The sequence below is a fragment of the Dasypus novemcinctus genome, chromosome 21 (assembly GCF_030445035.2).
Source record: "Dasypus novemcinctus isolate mDasNov1 chromosome 21, mDasNov1.1.hap2, whole genome shotgun sequence".
NCBI classification, from domain to species: domain Eukaryota; kingdom Metazoa; phylum Chordata; class Mammalia; order Cingulata; family Dasypodidae; genus Dasypus; species Dasypus novemcinctus.
The window spans coordinates 56,190,191-56,214,427 of NC_080693.1; the positions used below are offsets into that span (position 1 = coordinate 56,190,191).

Sequence of the window (24,237 nt, forward strand, 5' to 3'; positions counted from 1 at the left end):
AGACACCTCCTGCTTTGTAGGTTCCCAAAACAGCCCACTCCCGCAGGATTCCGTGACTACTCCGCCGGCCCTGGGGTCCGCGTGGGTCTTCGGTGGAGAGCTGTGCAGACGCTTTTTACTCAGCTGGCAGGAACTTGGTGCGCACTGCATTCAGCTCGCACGCGCACTCCTGGGATGGTGAGGGGACTGCAGGGTGGGGGTCCCTGCTCCTAGGAAACAGTCTCACAGTACACAGTGGAGTCCCCTCGCTGTGCCTGAGGACATCCATGAATCCAGGCTCCAGCCCCATCATCTACTCTTTCATGTGAGATCAAGTGAGATGATGTGACAATGTGCAAATATTTCATAAATGGTAAGGCATCACACAAACAAATAATAGAGTCTCCATTGCCTTGATTAGTGATTGGCCCATTTCTAATGATCCTTAACCGTTTAAATTTTTTGCATTATTTTATTTATTAAAAGCATAGAGAATTTATGAAAAAGTTACAAATACATTGGTTAAAATAATGTTCTCTTTATGAAACTTTCCATTAACATGTACAGAAGCTATACATTTTCATTTACCATTAAACTGATATTTATTTAAATGGAAGCTGTGATTACAGGTTGTTATCTACATCCATAAATTTCATAATTAATCAGTTTATTAATTAATTTTAGTACCTACTTAAAGGGTGACTTTGTTGGGAGAATCTCACCCTATGCTGCACACATTGCAATTAGTAGAGTCCTTAACATTAGATTGTGGTGTCATTCAATATGCCAATTTCAGCTAATTTTACATAAAATATTCCTTGAGAAAAACAGTTTTGGTAATATGAATATAGGTACATTGTATAAAGCTTTGAGCAGAAATTGAAATGAATACAGCATAACTTCTTTTGACTATAGGAAAGCCTGAATCCCTAAAATCATTGACTATCACATTGTTTTGTGTGTGTGTGGCTTTATTTTATTATTTTATTTTTTTCTTTTTTAGAGAAGTTGTGGGTTTTCAGAACAATCATGCATAAAATACAGGATTCTCATATACCACTCCACTACCAACACCTTGCTTTGGAGTGGAACATTTGTTACAATTGATAAAAGCACATTTTATAATTGGACTATTAATTAAAGTCTACGGTAACTTAGAGAACTATTTGTGTAGTGTAGTTCCAGGTAGTTTTAAAAATTTTTATTCTGTTACCATATATACAATCTAACATTTACCCTTGTAACCATATATGTATACACACACATATATTTCAGGTAATTAATTGTATTCACAATATTATACTACCGTCACCACTATCCATTGCCAAAACATTTTCATTATTCCGAATAGGAACCCTTTACATTTTAAGCCTTTATTTCCCATTCTCTATCCCCATCCCATCCTCTGGTAACCTATAGTCTAGATTCTGACTCTATGAATTTTCTTATTCTAATTGTTTAAAATCTGTGAATGCATACAATATTTGTCCTTTCGTGTCTGGCTTATTGCCTCAATATGATGTCGTCAAGGTTCATCCATGTTGTCGCATGTATCAGTATTTCATTTATTTTTATGGCTGAATAATTTTCCATTGTATGCATATACCACATTTTATTTATCTGTTCATTGGTTGATGGACACGGGTTGCTTCTATCTCTTGATAATTGTGAATAATGCTGCTATGCTATGAACATCAGTGTGTAATATCTGTTTGACTCTTAACCTTTGATTGCTACTTCCAATTACTGAGCCATAGCCATTTCCCCTACCCACCAGCTGATTCATTATGATGTTTATATTATCAGCAGTCTATTTTAGGTAGCCCCAACCACCACTTCTTCTGTTCTAGATACCCACAGCCAGTCACCCTAGTGCTTTTCCTATGCCTCTGCATCTTCATGTGGAGCACTGGAGATGGTTCTTGAAGTAGTGGAGAGCCAGCTTGTACTGGACCTGGGCATTGGTGTTGGCCCGGTATGTGTTGTAGGTCTTCTGTAGAGCAGCCAGCTCTGGGTCCTGCACTTGAGAACGGGGCTGGTGACCTATGATCACTTCTGGGCATGACCCCACTAGCAGGATTCCTAGCCCATCAATAAAGAACTCTGCAAGGAGAAGGGGGAGCAGGAGAAGGAGATATGAGCTTCAGTCAGAGATCCAGGGTCATACTGTGGGTCTGGAAGGAAATCAGAGGGAAGGTTCGGCCCCATGCCAACCCTTCACTCTAGGAGCCTGCCCTTGCTGAAGAGTTGGAAGGAAATAAATAAGCTCATTTCTCAGGCTGAGATACAGGCACAGAGTCAGAGAGACACAGATGAACTTTCCAATCGGACAGAACTGGGGATATAAGAGGGAGAAGCAGGAAGATAAATAACCAGATACAGTTAATTGGAAAAGGATTTCTGGATAAAGAGAATATGAAGCAGGGTAGGAAGAGAGAGAAGGGACAGAACTATAGAGAAAGAAAGGGGAGGGGTTTCACAAATGCGTAGGGACAGCTGACATGAGACACATGTCAAAGAGAGGGTGCAAATTGAGGCAAGAGAGCCCATGCGATCCCTAGTTTGGGGTGAAAGTGGAAGAAAACCTACTGTTGTTGGACTCAGGCCATATCAGTAGGACTTGACACTTGGAAAGAACTCCCTTCTGAGGTTAATTCACAGCCTAGCTCCCTTCATTACTCGTCCAGCCTCCCTACCTGAGTGAGCCACTCGCTGCAGGCGGGGGTCGAAGCCAACTCTCTGGAGCCGTTCCGTGTGGGCGAGGAAGAAGTTGACAACGCCACTGGTCACCACGCAGCTGGGGAAGCCATCCAGGGGCTGGAAAGATCCTGATCTCTTGTGAAGACAGTCCCCATTCTCACTCTGTTCCAGTAACAGCTTAAACTGGAACACGTTTCCAAGCACACTTCCACCGACCTAGCCAGCGGAGCGGAGAAATACACATTAGAGACCACAGGCTCAATATCCATCTTGCCTCTTACTGGTCCACATTTCGTTTGTAACGTAAATTATACCCTTCCTGTATCCGCCCATCAAATTACCTGTTACTCTCTATGCTGCGTCAGCCACAGCATTCACCACATTGCTGCTAGTTCCTTTGGGACTTTAATTCCAGCTGACCCCAGAAAACCTCCTTTTTATGAACAGTAGCACCTACAGGGGCCAAAGGACAGTTTCTGTCTACATTCTCCCTGCTGTAGGGCAAGCTCAGCCTCTCCAGAAGAAGGTGACCCACTCCCTTCCAGTAGGAGAGTGAAACGGGTGCAGGCAAGAGGCAACATTTGGGCAATGGTCCACATGTGGAGTCTCCACTTACTAGATTTTGCCGTGAGCAGTTTGTCTTAAGCTAGTCTTCCTCCTGTTCTCTGTTTGCTCCAGGCTTACCTCTCTGAGCTGCCTGTCTGTGTGCTTTTCAGAGATATGTGCATTTAGATGTTTGAACCCAAGCAAAACGGGATGAACAAATACATCTATTTCTGAAGAAATCATAATCTGAGGGAGATATGGTAAAGTCTACTCATTGTTCCCCATCATATTCTCTTCTTTTAGTAAATAAGCCATCTGAGTTTTAAGTAGACTAAATTGAGGTATAGTCAACTATTCAAGACATTTCCCCACTACATTTGCAGCAAGGCTTGACCATGTGACTAAGTTCTGGCTGGTGGGATATGAGTAGAACTGATGTGTACAACTTCTAGATCACATCCCTAAAAGAAAGTTTGTCCTTTACTTCCTTTCCCCCACTGTCTTCTGGTCATGCAGGCAAGGACCACAAGGATGGGAGAACAACAAGAGAAGGAACCTGGTCCAGGCTGACTTTGGAAGGTGGGTGAACTGCCAGCTTGGATTTTTACACTAGAGGGAATTGTACCTATCTCGCCTAAGCTCTTGAGATGTGGTCTTTATAAGAGTGACCAAATGATAGCTTGGTTAATCCAGATGCTTAAGGGATTGTCTCCTTGGGTTAAGAGTTAACTGTGGCCCAATGGTTAACAGTAATATTATAATATTTGCAGCAATGGCAAGAAGATATTATTTCAACTCTAAGGCACAACAATGGATGGGGTATAAGGGAGTATGGGATTTTTCCTTTTCGAGCAATGAAAACATTCTAAAATTGACCAAGGTGGTGACAGCAGAAAATGACAGCCATTGAGTGTACACTTTGAATGGCCTGTACAAAGCATGGGACTGTACAACACAGGGAATCCTGTGATGAATGATGGACTGTGGTTAACAGAACAAATATGGGAACATTCTCCATGAACAACAGCAAATATATAGAACTAATATAAGGTGTAAATAATTGGGTGGGTTGGGGGAAAAATACACCAAATATAAGGTATAGCTATAGTTGGTAGTAATGTTTTGTTGATGCTCTTTCATAATTTGCAACAAATGTTTCATAACAATGCAAAGTGTTGGTGGTGGGGAGAGTTAGGGGAGCCCTGCATGATGGCATGCATGTTACTATTCATTTATTGTTTGTGTATGTTCATGTATGAATGGTAAACTTCACTTTTAAAACAGAGTTAACTGTGGCTATGATAGATTTTACCCTCTTATCCATTTTCTTTTTATTCTCTCTTGTATGTATGGGTTAACTTTTTTTTTAGGTACCAGGGCCAAGGACTGAACCCAGGACATCATTTGTGGGAAGCCGGTGCTCAACCACTGAGCCACATTGGATTCCCTGAGTTGGTTTTTTGTTTGTTTTGCTTGTTACTTGTTTTTGTTTTTTTAATTTATTTCTCTCCCCTCTCCCCCACCCCAAGTTGTCTGCTCTCTGTGTCCATTCACTGTGTGTTCTTCTGTGACTGCTTCTATCCTTATCAGCGGCACCAGGAATCTGTTTCTTTTTGTGCGTCATCTTGTGGTGTCAGGTCTCCATGTGTGCAGCGCCATTCTTGGGCAGGCTGCACTTTCTTTTGTGCTGGGCGGCTCTCCTTGCACGGCGCACTCCTTGCATGTGGGACTCCCCTATGCAGGGGACACCCCTGCGTGGCACAGCACTCCTTGCGCACATCAGCACTGTGCCTGGGCCAGCTCCACACGGGTCAAGGAGGTCTGGGATTTGAATCGTGGACCTCCTATGTAGTAGGTGGACACCCTGTCCATTGGGCCAAGTCCACTTCTCGTTACTTGTTTTTGTTTTTTCAGGAGGCACTGGAAATCAAACCCAGGACCACCCATGTGGGAGGTAGGCACTCAACTGCTTGAGCCACATCTACTCCCTATGGGTTGACTTTTGATGTTTTTATTATTTTCTTTTTAAAATGTCATTAGGGCCATGTATAATTTTTTTTTTTGAGATAACGGATTGAACCCGGGACCTCCAACCACTGAGCTACATCAGCTCCCCCAAGCTGTTTTGTTTTCATTTGTTTATTTTTGTTTTTAGGTACCAGAAATGAAACCCAGAACCTCATACATGTAAGCAGACATTCAACCGCTTGAACTACATCTGCTTCCCTATGTATATTTTTTAAAACTTTGTACCATTTACAAATGTGTGTGTGTGTATGTGTGTTTTGTAGTGTGGCAGAACCACAGCACTGCTCCCTCTTTTCTATTTAATCTCACACCAGAAAGTTAGAAATGTTTTAAACACAAAACAATGGTTACAAGTGGGGTGATAGGGAGGGGAAGAGGAGAGCACTGTGTGATGTGCTCAGATTAATATGTCAAATACAGAGGCAGAAGCAGAACTCACACATCTCCTGATTCCTGGAACAATCAACCCAAGAACTGTGCTAGCTTGTTCATCTCCTGCAAGAGCCGCTCTCCCTTCCTTCCCTCCCCTCCCATTCTCTCTGCTTCCCCCATTTCTTCTCTTCTTCCTTTGTATACTCTCCACTCCTCCCCTTCCGTCTCCTGGGCAGCCTCTACAGACTGCAGCTAGGGTAAAACCAGTAACTATCCCTTACCACATCCAGTTCCGTTTTCTCCAGGACATCCACCAGCACCTCAATCTTGGTCTTGTTGATGAAGAGAAAGTCATCGTCCACCCAGAGAACGTACTTGGTGGTGACCTGAGATATGGCCAGGTTCCTACCAGCAAACCAACCCTGTAGATGGGAATGGGTTAGGGCAGTGTTGCCACTGGTTAAAATCACTTGGGGAGCTTTTGAAATTCCCAGGACCCAAGCTGCACCCCAGATAATAAAATCAGAATCTCTGGGGGTGGGACTCAGGTATCAGTAGTTTTAAAAGCTTCCAGGTGAATCCATGTGCTACATGATTGAGAAACACAGGGTTAAAGGGAGTCTGTGCTTCAAAGAAAAACAAAAAAGGGACAGTGTCTCTCTGGATCAAAGAGGCTAAAAAAAAAGTCTTTTGTTGGCCCTGTGGCCATAGGAATTGATTGGAGTCCTTCCTGACCTGGCAAAGTTTCCATGGCTCTCCTTCCATCTCTTATGCTGCCTGGAAGATGCTGAGTGGGGGGGGGGGGGGGCGTGCATAATACCCACTTCCTCCTGTGTCCTTGAAGGAAGGGGTCGGGGCACAGGAGGGAAACTCCCTGGCTTAGATGGAATCACGGGGATGAGGTTTCTCTGCTGAGAGTATCAGACACTTCAGGTCACTTAAAAGGATCCCAATCAATTTTCACACCAAGTATGAGGTAAGGCTGGATTAACCACTCCATTAATGTAGAAAATTGAGGGTAACCCGATTTCTCTGAGAATCTGGAGTCGGCAGGGGTCTCAGAGGCACATCCTCACATCTCCCACTCCAGTACCCTGTCTCCTTAGGAAGGCAGCTGAAGGAACCCAGTTCAGGCTGGGGCCTGACTCTGGAAGCCTCTTGCCCTGGGACCCAGATGTCCATCCACCTAGGAGGGACGTACCTTCCCAAAGGGCATAGTGTAATACTCCACATGCTTGTCATCAATTTTCAGGGGCTCCTTGCTGTCGTCAGTCACGATCACGGTCAAGTCTGGATAATACTGACGAATGCTCTGGAGCATGGTCATCAGCTGGTGGGGGCGGAGGAAGGTCTTGGTGGCAATGGTCACCAGGTCTTTGAGCTTCCTCTCTAGGCAAGAAAGGGTGGGTGTCAGATGTCTGTCTTGCAGGAAGCCTCATGTCTTAACTTGCTTTGTTCTGATAGCTTCTTTATGTCACAATATCTCAGTGCTTTTGGCCCTTGTACCCAGTAGTGCTTAGAAAGAATTTTGAGGTGTTGGATTGGAAAATAAGTATATTTTAAAATGTACCCAATGTGTTGAAATTTTATCTGTCTTCTTTTCTAGAGTTTCTTCCTGGTTCTGTTGCTCCCCTATGCCATTTTCCTACCATCTATTTGAATGCTTCATTTTACACTTACCTGTCACCACTTTGCTTTCAAAGTATCACCAGGAGTTGAGATGCCCGGAGCATTGCCCATCAAGGGCTGCAATCCCAGAGGGTCATGGGACCCAGGAAGAAGAGAAGGATCTAAAGCACTTGAGAGCTGGCCCTGTCATCAGCTGCAACAACTAGAAGGGACAGTTTTTCCCCTACCTGGTCTTTATCCTCAGGAAGATGCAGTTGGGGACTAGAAGACTGGGACCAAATTGTCCTTCTTAAGGCATGTAACACATAAAAGGCTGGAGAAAGGACAGCATTTCTACAGTAGACTCTACATGAAATTACTGGAGCTGCTGGTGTGTCAGGATTCAGCCACCACACGTGGAACCAGATCACCGAGTCACATGTGACATCTGGATGAGTGTGTCGTCAGTTGGAGTTAATGCATGCTGAAGGCCACAACCCTTCCTACTGTTTGTGGGTGAGTACTCCATAACCTCACTGCTGAAACACCTTTTTAGAATGACCCAAATCAGCAGTCATTCCAGACTCCCTTTCTAAATATATGTTGCAACATTACCCGACATCCTCTGTAGTCAGAGGGAGTGAGGAGAAAAAATATCAGTGAAGAGAACCAAGTAAGTTGTGTCACATCAAATGAATCTGTCCCTCTTTTTTCTCTTCTTAGATCACATTGACAAATTATCTGGTTCTACTGTTATGCTAAAGAAAGAAACTGGGGTGTGAACTCCCATAAATGTGGTCCAGGTGGGAGATTCCTGTCCAAGCTGGAGGTCTAAGTTTTTACTTTCATTCCTTTCTTTTGCAAACACATAGCAATGATAGTTAAAATATATGTTTTTTAAATGCAGAGACTTCCAGGAAGATGACAGACTAGAAAGACACGGGACTCTCTTCTCCTCCAGAAAAATATCTAGAGGACAGGCTGAAACAGCCTAGAAAAAGCTCTTCTAGGGTTTAGGACACCAGACAAAGGCTGGACGCAGCCCAAATGAGAGAGGAACAAAGAAGGGAAATCACGACAGAACTGTGAATTGAAACCAGCAGGCAGAGGGGGCTCCAAGGATCTACTACCTCAGGAAAGGGAAGAGAGAGGGACACAGCCTAAGGCTGACTCAACTTCTGACCCACAAATGTGGTCTGCTGTGTTCCACAAGCCCTTCCAGGCCAGGTGGGACCACACACTGATTTGCCCTGGGAGACAGGGAAGGACTGGAGAAATGCCACCATGGCAACCTCCTTCTCTTCTAGCTGGGACCAATTGTTGAAGACAAAGAGGAGAGAGAGGGACACAGCTTTTGATTCACAAATTTGGTCTGCTGGCTCCCAGGAGCCAGCTATTCCAGGCTTGATGGGGCTGCACCATTCTTTGCCTTGGAGTAGGGGAAGGGGCTAAAGATACATAACTCTCCCAATCTTCTCCTCTACTAACAGGGAGTGATTGTTGAGGACTCAGGAGAATGGAAATATTTCCGACCTACGAAAAGGGAGGGGCCTGCCAGAGAAGGTTGGGTAACGGTCTCAGAGAAAGTCTGAATTACAAGGCTCATAGCCTCCAGACAGGAAGCTCTATCACAGTGATGGGGTCTGTGTTGCCACAAGGCATTGAACTGAGAGCTGCCAAAGAGCGCCAACTGCTGGCAGACCAAAGAAGTGCATGCAAGAAAATTAATAAGTAGGAGAGGCTTTTTTCCAGACTCCATAGGCTCCTTCTTCAAGGCCCTAGGAAGTGACTCTACAACCATTTACTGAGTCCAGTGCCCAGTTTTGAGTAACCAGCAAGACAATCCCAACAATTCAGGTCAAGCCAAGAATCAAAGATCAGTGGTAACACACAGCCTCTTGTTGCTATATCCCTACAAAAGAGAAAGAAATTAAGCATCTGAGTAAACTACATCCTAGTCAGTTGCCTGGATACCAACAAAAAATTATGAGCCATACTAAGAAAATAGAAGACATGGCCCAAGAAAGGAAATATATCAAAGCCCCAGAAGAGATACAGAATTTGAGAGAACTAATCAAACGAGATGTGCACAAATTTCCAAAGTCAAATTAATGAATTGAAAGAGATAAATGACATCAAGAAGACATTGAGCAAGCGTAATGAACAGAAAAGTAACCGAGCTCATGGGAATGAAAGACAATAGGTGAGATCAAAAATACATTTGAGGGAAGTAGGTAGGGCTCAGCTGATAGAGTATCTGCCTACCATATGGGAGGTCCAGGGTTCAAACCCAGGGCCCCCTGACCCATGTGGTGAGTTGGCCCATGTGCAGTGCTGATGAGCACAAGGAGTGCCATGCCATGCAGGGGTGTCCCCCACGTAGAGGAGCCCCATGCACAAGTAGTGTGCCCTGCAAGGAGAGCTGCCCAACACGAAAAAAGTGCAGCCTGCCCAGGAGTGGCCCCCCCCACACACAGAGCTGACACAGCAAGATGATGCAACAAAAAGAGACAGACTTTTAGTGCCACAGAAAAGAATGCAAGCAGACACAGAAGAACACACAGTGAATGGACACAGAGAGCAGACAACGGGGGGGGGGGGGGGGGGATAAATTTAAAAAATAAAATCTTAAAGAAAAACACATTTGAGACATACAACAGCAGACTCAAAATGACAGGAGAAAGAATAAGTGATACAGAAGACAGAACAGCTGAAACTGAAGAAAGAAAGAATGGAAAAAATGTAACAACATACATGTCATAGGAGTTTCAGAAGGAAGAGAGGGAAGTGGACCTGGCTCAATTGATAAAGCATCTGCCTACCATATGGAGGGTCCAGGGTTCGATACCCAGGGCCTCCTGACCCATGTGGTAAGCTGGCTCATGAGTGGTGCTGCCATGCACAAGGAGTGCCATGCCACATAGGGGTGCCCCCGCATAGGAGAGCCTCATGTGCAAGGAATGTACCCTGCAAGGAGAGCCATCCCATGTGAAAAAAAAAAATGTAGCCCACCCAGAAGTGGTACCACACACACACACAGAGCTGATGCAGCAAGATGACATGATAAAAAAGAGATACAGTTTCCCAGTGCTGCCTGACAACGCAAGTAGATGCAGAAGAACACACAGTGAATGGACACAGAGAGCAGACAATGGGGGAGAAGGGGAGAGAAATAAAAAATTTTAAAAAGAAGGAAAAGATATGGGAAAAGGGGCAGAAAGAGTATTTGAGGAAATCATAGCTGAAAATCTCCCAACTCTCATGAAAGAAATGAACTTACATGTCCAAGAAGTACACTGTACCCAAATCAGAATAAATCTGAATAGACCTCCAAGACACATACTACTCAGAATGTTAAATGTCAAAGATAAAGAGAAAATTCTCAGAGCAGCAAGGGAGAAGCAAACCATCATGTAAAAGGGACATCCAGTAAGACAGTGCAGATTTCTCATCAGAAATCATGGAGGCGAGAAGACAGTGGTATGATACAATTAGGAAACTGAAAGAGAAAAACTGCCAGCTGAGAATTCTTTATCCAGCAAAATTGTCCTTCAAATATGAAGGTGAGTATAAAAGAGTCACAAACAAACAGAAACTAAGAGAGTTTGCAAAAAAGAATCCACCTTTGCAGGAAGTATTGAAGGAAGCCTTAGAACCTAAAAGAAAAAGTCAGGAGAGACAGGCTTGGAGGAGAGTATAGAAGAAAGAATAGCAGAAAGGATAACCAAAGGAGTAAAAAGTCAGACAAAAATAAGATATGACATATGAAAACCGAAGAACAAAATGGAGGAAGTAAATAGTGCATTTATAGTAATATCATTGAATGTGAATGGATTAAACTCACCAGTCAAAAGATACAGGCTGACTGAATGGATAAAAAACATGAGCCATCCATATGCTGCTTATAAGAAACTCATCTTAGACCAAGGAATACAAACTGGCTGAAAGTGAAAGGTTGGAAGAAGATACTCTACACAAATAGTAACCAGAAAAGAGCAGGGGTAGCTTTACTAATAACAGATAAACAGACTTTAAAAGCAAAAAAGTTATAAGAGATACAGAAGGTCATTATATACTAATAAAAGAGACAAACCAGGAAGCTATAACAGTCATAAATATCTGTGCACCTAACAAGGGTGCCCCAAAATACATGAGACAAACTCTGGGAAAACTGAAGGGAGAAATAGACATCTTACAATAATCACTGGAGACTGCAATATACCACTCACATCATTAGATAGAACAACTAGACAAAAGATCAATAAGGAAACAGAGAACTTGAACAATATGGTAAACAAGTGTGACCTAACAGACAAATACAGAACACTGCATCCTGACTCAGTGGGTTATACATTCTTCTCAAGTGCCCATGGATCTGTCTCCAAGATAGACCACATGTTGGGGCACAGTGCAGCTCTCAAGAAATATAAAAAGATTGAAATTATACAAAGCGTCTTCTCAGGTCATAACAGAATGAAACTGGAAATCAATAATAGATGGGAAAGAGGTAAATTCGCAAATGTGTGGGAGACTGAACAACACACTCTTAAATAATCAGCAGGTCAAAGAAGTAATAGCAAGTGAAATTAGTAAATATATTGAGAAGAATGAAAACGAGAACACAACTTATCAAAACTTATGGGATAGAGTGAAGGCAGTTTTGAGGGGGAAATTTATAGCCCTAAATGCCTGTATTTAAAAAGAAAAAAGAGCTAAATTCAAAGATTTAACTGAACAAGTAAAGAAACTAGAAAAAGAACATCAAACCATTCCCAAAGCAAGCAGAAGAAAAGAAATAAAGATTAGAGCAGAAATAAGTGAAATGGAGAAGGAAAAAAAAAGAGAGAAAATCAACAAAATCAAAAGCTGGTTCTTTGAGAAGATCAATAAAATTGACAAACCCCTAGCTAGACTAAGAAAGAAAAAAGAGAGAAGATGTAAATAAGTAAAATCAGAAGTGAGTGAAAGGAGGGAAGTTATGACTGATCCCACAGAAATAAAAAGAATCATAAGAGATTATGAGAAATTGTATGCCAACAAACTAGAAAGCCTAGATGAAACGGATAAATTTAGAGAAATGCACAACCTACACTGACACAAGAAATACAAGAACTTACCAAACCAATCATATTTAAAGATATTGAATCAGTCATCAAAAATCTCCCAACAAAGAAAATTCCAGGACCAGATGGCTTCACAGGTGAATTCTACCAAGCATTTCAAAAGAATTAACACCAATCCTGTTTAAACTCTTCCAAAAAGTTGAAGAGGAGGGAAAATTACCCAACACATTCTATGAAGCCAATATTACCCTAATACCAAAGCCAGATAAAGATACTACAAGAAAAGAAAACCACAGACCAATCTCTCTGATGATTAGATGCAAAAATTTCAAACAAAAAACTTGCAAGTTGAATCCAATAGCATATCAAAAGACTTATACATCACGACCAAGTGGGATTTATTCCTGATATGTGCAAAGCTGGTTCAACATAAGAAAATCAATCAATGCAGAAAAGACATTCAATAATACCCAGCATCCTTTCTTGATAAAAACATTTTGAAATTTAGAAATAGAAGGAAAGTTTCTGCAACATGATAAAAGGCATATATGAAAAACCTACAGCTAACATCATACTCAATGGGGAAAGGTTGAAAGCTTTCCCTCTAAGATTGGGAATATGACAAGGATGCCCACTGTCACCATTGTTATTCAACATTGTACTAGAAGATCTAGAAGACAAGGAAGAAAAAAGGCATCCAAATAGGAAAAGAGGAAGTCAAACACTCACTATTTGTGAATGACATGATCCTATATTAAGAAAATTCTGAAATGTCTATGACTAAGCTACTTGAGTTAAAAAATGAGTTCACACACTTCCCCTCCCGCTGATGATAACAGAAGCGGACAAAGAAACAAGACGCAGCAAAAAGACATAGAAAACAGACAACCGGGGGAGGGGAGGGGAATTAAATAAATAAAAATAAATCTTTAAAAAAAAAATAAAATGAGTTCAGCCAAGTGGTAGGATACAGGATCAACACACAAAAATCAGTAAGGTTTCTGTACACTTGTATTGAACAATCTGAGGAGGAAATCAAGGAAAAAATTCCAATTACAAAAGCAACAAAAAGACTCAAACACCAGGAATCAAGTTAACCAAAGGAATACAGGACCTATATGTAGAAAACTACAAAACAATGCTAAAAGAAATCAATGAAGACCTAAACAAATGGAGAGACAGTCCATGTCTTCCCATTGTGAAGATGTCAATTCTACCCAAACTGATTTATAGAATCAATGCAGTACTAATCAAAATTCCAACAGCCTACTTTACAGAAATAGAAAAAGTAATTATCATATTCATTTAGAAGAGAAAGTGCACCCAAACAGCCAAAAACATTCTAAAAAAGAAGAGCTATATGGGCAGAATTTCACTGCCTGACCTTGAAACGTATTATAAAGCTACAGTGGTCAAAACAGCACGGTATGGCATAAAGATAGACACATTGATCAGTGGAATAAAACTGAAAGTCTAACCCGGGGATGAGCCTCCCTGGCAACGAGGGACCACTATCAAATACCAACTGATGATGCAACTGGAAAAGGACCTTATATGGAAGGTTCAATGCGGATCAACAGAATATCCATGTCTACATAAAACAACATGACTTTAAAATGCTGTTTGACCTAAAGTAAGGGGGAAATGGAAAGGAGAAATAAGTTTATATGGCTACGAGTTTCTAAAAAAGAGTCTGGAGGCTGGCAGAAGGATTGCCCTCATGCACAACTGAGCAGAGTCAGAGAGACAGATAAAGCAGATACAACCCCCAGATATTGGTTCCTATGAAGGCTAAAGAGACCCATGAGAGTTATGGTCATGGCCGATGGGGTTTACTACCAGGGCAGATGGCCCCTCTCTGGAAATGGTGTTTATGTGTGATGAATCTGGACTCAGATGGGATCTCCCTTCATAAGACTTTCATACTAATCTGCTGGAGGTGCAGTTAACGTTGGGGTTTAAGATATAGTTAGGGGATTTGAATCTCTGGACTGATAATGTGATAGCCAGGTCCTGAGCCTCAACAGACTCCAGCACCTACAATCTGATTTATTGGACTTACCACACTCAGCTAAGATGGAGTTGAAGAAGGACAATCACCACACCATGGAGCCTAGAGTGATTACAACTGAAAATGGGAGGATGGCAGCCAGCATCCATGTGGAATCTGAGCCTCCTCTCGACATAGAGGTGCAATGGACACAACCAATCCAATGTCCACATAGAAGAGGTGGCATTGGATTGGGAAAAGTGGACATGGTGGACGATGGGTATGGGGAAGGGCAGGAAGAGATGAGAGGTGGGGGCGTATTTGGGACGTGGAGCTGCCCTGGATGGCGCCTCGGGGGTGATCACCGGACATCGTGGATCCTCACAGGGCTCACTGGATGGAATGGAGGAGAGTATGGGCCATGATGTGGACCATTGTCTATGAGGTGCAGAGGTGCCCAAAGATGTACTTACCAAATCCAATGGATATGTCATGATGATGGGAACGAGTGTTGTTGGGGGGGGAGAAGGGGGGTGGGGGGGTGGGGTTGAATGGGACCTCACATATATATTTTTAATGTAATATTATTACAAAGTCAATAAAAAAAAAAAACAAAAAACTGAAAGTCTAGAAATCAACCCTCACCTCTACAGCCAACTGGTTTCAACAACCCTACCAAGTCCACGTTAACAAGACAAAGTCTCTTCAACAAATGGCTCTAGGAAAACTGGATATCCAAATTCAAAAGCATGAAAGAGGACCCCTATCTCATTCCCTATAAAAGAATCAACTCAAAATGGACCAAAAGACCTAAAATATAAAAGCCAGGACCATAAAACTACAAGAAGAAAATGTAGGGATACATCTTAAAGACCTTGAGGTAGCAGATGGTTTCTTGGACCTTACACCCAAAGCATGTGCAACAAAAGAAAAAATAGATAAATGGGACCTCCTCAAAATTAAAAACTTTGCACCTCACAGGATTTTAACAAAGGGATGAAAAGGCAGCCAACTCAATGGGAGAATATATTTGGAAATCACATGTCCAATAAGGGCGTAATATCTATGATATATAAAGAGATGTTACAACTCAACAATAAAAAGACAAACGACATGATTGAAAAATAAGCAAAAGACTTGAACAGACATTTGTCCAAAGTAGAAACACAAATGGCCACAAAAAAAAAAAAATTTCAACATCACTAATGCTTAAGGAAATGCAAATCAAAAACTATAATGAGATATCAATTCACACCTATCAGAATGGCCACTATTAAAAAGACAGAGAACTACAAGTGTTGGAGACGATATGGAGAGATAGGAGCACTTATTCACTGTTGGTGGAAATGCAGAATGGTACAGCCACTGTGGAGGACTGTTTGGCATTTCCTAAAGTTGAATATATATTTGCCACGGTACCCTGCAAAACTACTACTGGATATATATCCAGAAGAACTGAGAGCAGTAATGAGAACAGACATCTGCACGCTGATCTTCATAGTGGCTATTCATGATTGTCGAAAGTTGGAAACAACCTCGGTGTCCATCAACCAATAAACAGATAAACAAACTGTGGTGTATTCACATGATGGAATATTATGCAGCTGTAAGAAGAAATGAAGTCATATAGCATAAGACAACATGGATAAACCTGAAGGATATTATATTGAGTGAAGCAAGCCAAACACAAAAGGACAAATACTGTAGGACTGTGCTACCATGAACTAAATATATTATGTAATCTCATGGAGTTAATAACTAGAATATGGGCCACCAGAAAGTAGAATGAGGTTAGAGAATGGAGAGCTGAGGGTTAACTTGTGCAGAATTGGTAAAAAAAAAAGTGTGTTTATTTTTGGAAATGAATAGAAAAGGTGAAAGCCCAACATAATGCTTGTAATTAGCAGTATTGTTAAATGGGTATGAAAGTGGTTTAAAGGGAAAGACTAAGGTGATGTATATTACTGAAAGGTAAGCTGAAAAATATGGAACTGTGTAGCATAGTAAAATCACATGTGAATTATGAATATGGGTAAAATTGCATGTATAAGTCTGTTTTTCTTTGAAGTTGAACAAATGTATATTAATACTGCAAGGTGTTAATATCAGACAAAAAATATGCTAAGTGAAAGAAACCAGACACAAAGTACTACATATTATATGATGCCATTTATATAAAATGCAAATATAAATCCATTTATAAAGATGAAATTAGATTAGTAGTTATATAGGGCTAGGGAAGGACTGCTAAGGGGTGTGGAGTTTTTCTTTCTGTAGTAACGAAATAGTTCTAAAATTTTTTGTGGTGATGAATGCCCAACATTGTGATTATACTAAAAGCCACTGATTATACACTTTGTATAGATCATATGGTATGTGAATATATCTCGTAAAACTGCTTAATAAATAAATAGTTGTGCAAAAATAGCTAGAGAGGAAAAAATCAATAAAATAGAAAAAGAAAAAAGAAAAAAACAAGAGAAATAGAAAACAAAAAACAAACAAAAATCAAGGATAGCCAGAAATAGCAGCTATGTACAGCAGGGGAGCATAGAGAGATTGAGAGTTGAAGAATTTTGTTTGTCTGTTTTTTTATTATTACTATTATTGAAATAATGAAAATGATCTAATAATGATTAAAATGATGAATGCAGAACTATGTAATTACATCAAATACCATTGACTGTACATTTTGGATGAATTGTATGCTTTATTAGTATGTATCAAAAAAGTTGATTTGTTTAAAAAAAGAAATAATATTACAAGCTATATATATGTTTATACTTCTTCTTCAAAAAAGAACCAAAAGGGAACTTAACTTCATATGTATTCAAACTTTTTAAAAAAAGTATAGAGAATATTTTGAATAATTTTATGATAATAAATTTGAAAATTTTTAGGTGAAGAGGATAATTTATAGAAACATTTCTAAAACTGAGTCGATATACATACAGATCAATGACCAGTAATGACATGGGATTGAGGTATAAAAAATTCTCCCTTTTCTCTCATTTCTCCCCGTTCATATTCCCACCTTCAGTTCCCCGTTTTGGATACATACACACACAAAGACACGAGGACCAGATAAGTTTTAAGGAATCTTCAAGGGACATATAATTCTTAGTTTATTACAGTCCATCCCAGAAAACAGTAAAAAAGGGAATGCTACCCAACCTATTTTGTGAGACTTGTACAATATTGATAACGACACTGAGCAAGGACATTATAGGAAAAGATAACCATATTTTGGGGTATAGAAGAAAGAATCCTACATAAAATAGTAGTAAATTTAATTCAGCATTTAATTAAATCATGCATCACAATCAAGATGGGTTTATTCCAGAAATGTAGGGATATTTCAACAGTAGAAAATCTATCACCGTAAATGACCACATGAACTCAGTTGAAAGAATTATTTCAATAGTTGAAGACAAATTATCTGATAAAATTCAATACTCATAATAAAAACTCTGTAAAGAAATAGAAAAATTAAAATAAAAATAGAAAAATTCTTAACAATAGAAATAAAAGAAACTTTCTATCCTGAGACACTTCCACACACCTACACAGCAAACATTAGTGGTAAAACATTAGAATATTATTTTTTCAAACAAATCCATTTTATTAATACATATTAATAAAGCATAATTCATCCAAAGTGTCTCATCAATAGTATTTGATATACTCGCATAGCTGTACATTCATCACTTCAATCATTACAGAATACTCTTAAAGTCAGGAATAAACAAAACTACCTGACACTGCTGCTACTATTCAGCACTGTACTGGGTATTTTAGCCGATGCAGTACAGGGCAAGAAAGATATAAGAACTGAGATGAAAGCGACAAAAATCATCATTTGTCTAAGAAATTCTATGTGTTAAAAAAAAAAGTCACTAATAAGAGTTCAACAAGGGTACTGTTTATAACTTTAACCACTAGTGTTCCTATATATCAGCAATAACAAATAATCAATTAAAATATAGAAAAAAGATCCAACTCACAGCAACAAGATAGTCAAGATTAAATCCAATAAAATTCCTTTAATTCCTTTACAAATAAAATTCCTTCAATTCCTATAATTCCTTTACAAATAAAATTACAAAAATTATTGAAGAATCTATGAAGAGGCCATAACATAAGGAGAGTTATAACAGATTCATGGTTGCAAGTATTCAAGTTCAGTAAACTTTTCAGTTAATTTCTAACTAACCTCTAAATTCAATGCAATTCCAATAAAAATCTCGAGAGATTTTAGAAGATCTTGACAGATGACCATAAAATTCTAAAGAACAAGAAGAGCTAAGAACAAGAAGGGTCAAGAAAATTTGTAAATGAAGTACATGAGATTGGATTTGTCCCCACCAAATATCAAAACCTGTTCCAAACCTTTGATAATTAAGTATTATGGGGGAAACAGTGTGGCTCAGGCAACTGAGCTCCCCACCTACCACACAGGAGGCCCCAGGTTGGGTTCCTGGTGCCTTCTAAAGGGAAGGCAATCAGACACAGAGAGCACATAGCGAATGGACACTGAGAGCAGGCAGCAAGTGCAAACAACAGGGAGAGGGGTCCGGGTGGGGGTGGGAGTGGGGGATAAATAAATCTTTAAAAAAATGAAAGTAAAATAAACATTATGGGGGAGCAGATGTAGCTCAGTGGTTGAGTGCCTGCTTCCTATGTATGAGGTCCCGGGTTCAATCCCCAGTACCTCCAGAAAAACATTATGGAATTATTCCAGTGATAGACAAATCAATGGAATTTGACAAAGCCCAGCAGCCCCCTGCATATATGGAAACTTGGCGTGTGACATAGCTGTCAATACAAGCCAGGGAGGAGGGATGTACCATTTAATAAATGATGTTAGTACAATACACTATTCATATGTCAAAAAAATAGATTCTATAATATACTATATATAAAAATAACTTTTAACGGGGTTAAATGTCTAAACATGAAAAGTGAAAACGAACAACTTTGGAAGAAAATATAGTAGAATATCTTCAAAGCTATAGGGTAGGGAATAATTTCTTAAACAAGTCAAAAAAGCAAAAGCGGGGGAAGCGGATGTGGTTCAGGTGACTGAACTCCCGCCTACCACATGGAACGTCCGTGGTTCGGCTCCAAGTGCCTCCTAAAGAAGACAGCGAGCTGGTGTGACAGGCAGGTGCGGCAAGCTGATGCAACAACAGACACAAGAAGAAAAAACATTGTAAGAGACACAACAAAGCAGGGAATAGAAGAGGCTCAAGTGACTAGGTGTCTCCCTCCCACATCAGAGGCCCCAGGGTCAGTTCCCAGTGCCTCCTAAAGACACAGCACATAACAAATGCAAACAATGAGGGGGTGGGAAGAAATAAATAAATTAAAAAAAAAATTTTTTAAAGGCAAAAGCCAGAAAGAAAACAGCTAGTCAATTTTACTATATTAAAAGCTAAAATGTGTATATTACAAAAGACAACAGAAACAAAATTAAAAGCACAGACTGACAAAAGATCAGAATCTAGAATTTCACATCAGGCAATGTAATAACTCTTACGAAAAGTTCAAAAACATATAAAGTCACACTATATGGTATATACATAAAATAAAATATGTAAAATTGAAATATTGAAATTAAAATCTACATATTAAACATATCTGTAAAACAAACCTAAAGCCAAAAAAAAAACTTCATTAAATTTTTTGCACTGATTTATTTTGTTTTTGAGATGGTCATTAAGTTAGGCAAATATTTTTGACTACTTCTTGCTAGATATTTAATGCTGGGACATTTCACATTGAACCTGCGACCTTGTACATGGGAAGCAGGCACTCAATCACCGAGCTACAACCACTCCCTAAAGTTTTGTTTAACTTATATTTTGAATAGACTGTATTTGGATAGAGTAAATTATTTTTGAATAGACATGCAGTACATCCAAAAAATGCCAATTGATTCAAAATGAAATATACCACATTTGTCCCATGAAAACAATTTTTTCCCAGCCCTGTCCCCTAATTGCCTGGTTTTCTCGCAGGAGGCAACCAATATTACCAATTTCTTGTTTTGTTTTTTGATAATAAGCAATTATGTACATACATTCTTTCCCACTTCTTTTTCTTTTTACATAAATGGTAGCTTTTTATTCACTAAGTCATGCACCTTTTTTACATCTTGGAAAATATTTTGTATCAGCATTAACAATAAATGGGGTGGGGGGGCAGGACCACAGCTTTTTTCTTCTGTTTTGTGACTCCCTGGTGTTTCACCTTACAGATGGACCACACTTGATTTAACTAATCCATCCCACCTTTGCCTCCATAAAGGTGATGTTTATTGACATTCTTACCAGCAGTTTTTAAGTGCCTGTTGCCCTATCCTTTATCTAATACTTTTTTTTAAAATTTGAGGTACTGAGACTGGGCATTGAACCTGGGACCTCGTGTGGGGAGGCTGGTGCTCAACCACCGAGCCACATCAGCTCCCTAACTAAGTTGGTTCTTTTGTTCTTTTTTTCTCTCTAGGAGGCACTGGGAACCAAACCCAGGACCACCCATGTGGCAGGCAGGTACTCGGCTGCTTGAGTCACACCTGATCCCTATCCAGTACTTTTTTATGTGAATATCATTTTCATTTGCACCTTTCCTAATGTGAGATTCAGCATCTATTTTGATGGTTAAGAGTATTGCTGAATTCATTTTTTGGGTGAACCGTTGGTTCACGTCATTTGTGCATTTTTCCATCGAACAATTAGGGGTTCTTTTCTTATCAGTTCATAGGTGTGCCTTAGTAAAACGAGACCTTTGATTTTAATGTGAGTTGAAGATACTTTTTCCCAAATTGTCTTTTGTCCAACTTTGCTTTTCTGCCTTGTAGATATTTAAAATTTTTACTTATCTTGTTTTCAGTATTTTCTTTACAACCTCTGGGTTTTGTGTCATACTTAGAAAGGCCTTAAACACTCTAAGATCATTTTTTAAAAAACCAACAACCTCCATGTTTTCTTCTAATACTTTAAAAAATATTTAGATATATGATGTATTTGGAATTTATCTTGGTATGAACTGTGAGATAAATTCAACTTTTTAATCTTCTAGATAGTTACACCATCATCCCACATGATTTCTGGAATAATCCATATTTTCCTCCTTTGATTTAAAAAGCTACTTTATGACAGTGAAATTCCAGCATACATTAGCTTTATTTCTGGAATTTCAATTTGATTCCATTGATATATCCATTCATGCTCCAGTACCACCCTGTTTTTGTTACTGTTACTTATTAAAATGCCATAATTCATTAAGTTTTTTCAAAATAAGTACAGACCATGTAATAACTCAAATACAGTGAATCAAGATCAAGGGAGTGTGCATGAGAATTTTTTCCCTCCAAACAAAGCTTGCTGTCAGGAATCATATCAGAGCTGTTATTTTTTTAAAAAACTTCTCTGATGATGATCCCTTTTGCATTTCATCCATAGCTCTACAGGGTCGACCACAGATCCCCAGGGTCAAGGACTTACCTGGTCCAGGGTCATGTAACTTGGGGATGATGGGATGGCAGATTGTCACTGGAAACTTGACCACAGAGGTGCTGGACGCCAGGCTCACTGGAGGGAAGAAGGAGGTCAGAGCCTGAGCGCCACCGCCTGACTCTCTGCACCGCCCCAGGGAGGCGGACTTGGCGGGGAGCAGAAGCTTGGTGGGGGCGGTGAGGGCTGGGAGGAGAGTGAGGAGCCCAAGAGTCGACCCAAAGACCCTGCTCTCCTTCAGGCTCCCGACTTGTGCCCCTGGAGTGGAGTGAGCCCTGCGCCGGGAATCAGAGGCTCTGGATTAAGTTCTGACTTTGCCATTAACTGTCTGAAATACCTTGGATAAGTCACTTAATTTCCTGGAAGTCAGTGTCCTCCATCTACAAAATGAGGGTCATAATACCCACTCTATCTTTCCTCACAGGGTTGCTCTGTGAAAGGAAATGTTTGAAAATCCGAAGAAGCGTTGAGAGCACTATCTCTTTAGTTTACAGCCACGGGTAATCTGTCCCATGTTTCATTGTCACTGTTGCTGCCGTGGGGACACATCCTGGATAGCTAGTCAAAGGAGAAAAGGGGCTCTTGAGTCATGCAGAAAGAAACGGGGCTACGCTGCTGGTGGCAGGAATTGTTCATCCAGGTGGTGTTTGGGGGCGGGGGGCGGTTAGGCTAAGCTGCTGCCCTTGTGCCTGGGAAGCCCATCCCCTCTCCTGCCACCCCTCCCAGAGCCCAGGACAAGGCATGATGTGCGGACAGTCACCTTTGGGGACCGCAGAGGATGGGTGACAGACCTGGCTGCTTGCTCAGCAAGTGCTCCATGGCCAGGAGCACAGTGGGCATGATCTGTCCTCGCACAGAGACCAGCAGAGGCACCGTCCTCTCCTCCAGTCACTGCGGGGGGTCAGTGGCAACTGGGGGGTAGTACTGGGTACAGTAATTGGGCAGTTGGGTGCCTGGGGTTAGAAGCGGGCGTGAGGGAAGAATCTTAACTGCAGACAGGCTTCCTCGAGGGGGAAGGCTCTGAGGGGTCTGCGAGTGTTTTCTGGCTCCCTCGGCGTTTTGCAAGCCGAGCACCGGCTCTCACCCATGTCCACCCTGTGGCGCTGGTACACTGTGCTGGTGTACGTCACGTGCCGGAGGATGAAGTTCAAGAGCTTCCGGTCACTGGTCGAAATGGTCAGCTGCTTCTGGCCTCTGCCCTGCACCACACTGTCTGAGGTATCAGCGAGGGTGTTCAGCGTCCCCAGAGAAGCAGTCAGGGTGACCTAGGGTAGGGAGAGGTAAGAAAGACGCTTCATGGAAAATGTCCATCCTTAGGGAAAGGCTCCTGCCCAGGGTGGCCAGCAGGGGGCAGAGCACATGGGGTGAGGGCTGTCCCAGGGTCTGCTCGCAGCCTCCCGTGGCTCTGGGTTCAGCAAAGCAGAACCAAGCCTTAAGGAGCGGTGTGCTCGAGGGCCGGGCTTCTGGAAATTCTTACAGGTGTCTCCCTACTCTGCAGGCTGCTCGTTTCGACTTTCCTCTGTTCTCTCTGCCTCTTTGATCTGATCTCCAATCGGAGTTCTTCGGAGCTTGCTTCTCGGCCCTTTTCCCTTCTTACTCCACACTTTCCTACTAAAGGATTTCATCCATTCCCACGGCTTTAAATGCTGTGCATAGGCTCATGGTTTCAAAACGTGTCTCCCTCTCATCTCTTTCCTAGATCCAACTGCTTGGTTGGTTGTTCCACTAGGAAGTTACACAAGCAACTCACCCTTGATATTTTCAGAACAGAACTTTTGCGTTTTCTCTATAAACCCATTCCCCCGCCTCTCCGCAGTTCTCCCTGCCTGTCTCATGAATGGCACCGTCACAGACTCAACCGCGGAAGCCCCCAAACGGGGGTCATCCTGGTTCTGCCCTATCCCTTACACCTACATCCAATTTTTCAGTGAGTCCTCTCTGTTCTATCTTTAAAATGTGGCTAGAATTGATCCACTTTTCTCCATCTCCATTACTACTGCTAATACAAGCTGCTCTCCTCTTGCCTTGCCACAGCCAGTTAGCTTCCTGAAAAGTAACCTGGATCGTGTCACTTCTGCCAAAAACCCTTTTGTCAGTCAGCAGACCTTTTCTGAGAACTTACAGATACTGGGAAAAACAGTGGCGCACGAGACAGACTCCCTGCTTTCAAGAAGCTTATATTCTAGTGGGGGAGAAAGGCGCTGAGCACGTACGCACACATTTAAGGTAATTCAAGCACAGGTACCCGCTGTGGAGAAGAGAGCATAGAGCAGCGGGAAAGCAGCAACTGCAGCTTAGCTTGGCAGGCAGAGCGGGCCCCTGGAGGGTCGAGCAGCTCCGCGCATCTGCTCGGCCATCACCCGTTCCACCCTCAGTGTGGTGTGCAGAGATGGGAAAACCAGCAACATACTCCCCAGGCTCCTTTTTAGCGGGGGTT

General features: G+C 41.3%; 1 protein-coding gene across 2 annotated transcripts in view; it reads right to left on the reverse strand.

Moving 5' to 3' along the window:
• Positions 1 to 431: 431 nt before the first annotated feature.
• B4GALNT2 (beta-1,4-N-acetyl-galactosaminyltransferase 2 (SID blood group)) overlaps positions 432 to 24,237 on the reverse strand; it is a 69,149-nt gene continuing 45,343 nt past the window's right edge. For both annotated transcript variants that reach the window (XM_004455384.3, XM_058284026.2), the window contains exons 6-11: positions 22,885 to 23,065; positions 21,792 to 21,878; positions 6,827 to 7,014; positions 5,907 to 6,047; positions 2,676 to 2,895; positions 432 to 2,082 (exon numbers count right to left, since the gene is read on the reverse strand). In XM_004455384.3, the coding sequence (XP_004455441.1) occupies positions 1,877 to 2,082; positions 2,676 to 2,895; positions 5,907 to 6,047; positions 6,827 to 7,014; positions 21,792 to 21,878; positions 22,885 to 23,065 (1,023 nt within the window). In that variant the 3' untranslated portion in view covers positions 432 to 1,876. The remainder of the gene's footprint in view (positions 2,083 to 2,675; positions 2,896 to 5,906; positions 6,048 to 6,826; positions 7,015 to 21,791; positions 21,879 to 22,884; positions 23,066 to 24,237) is intronic.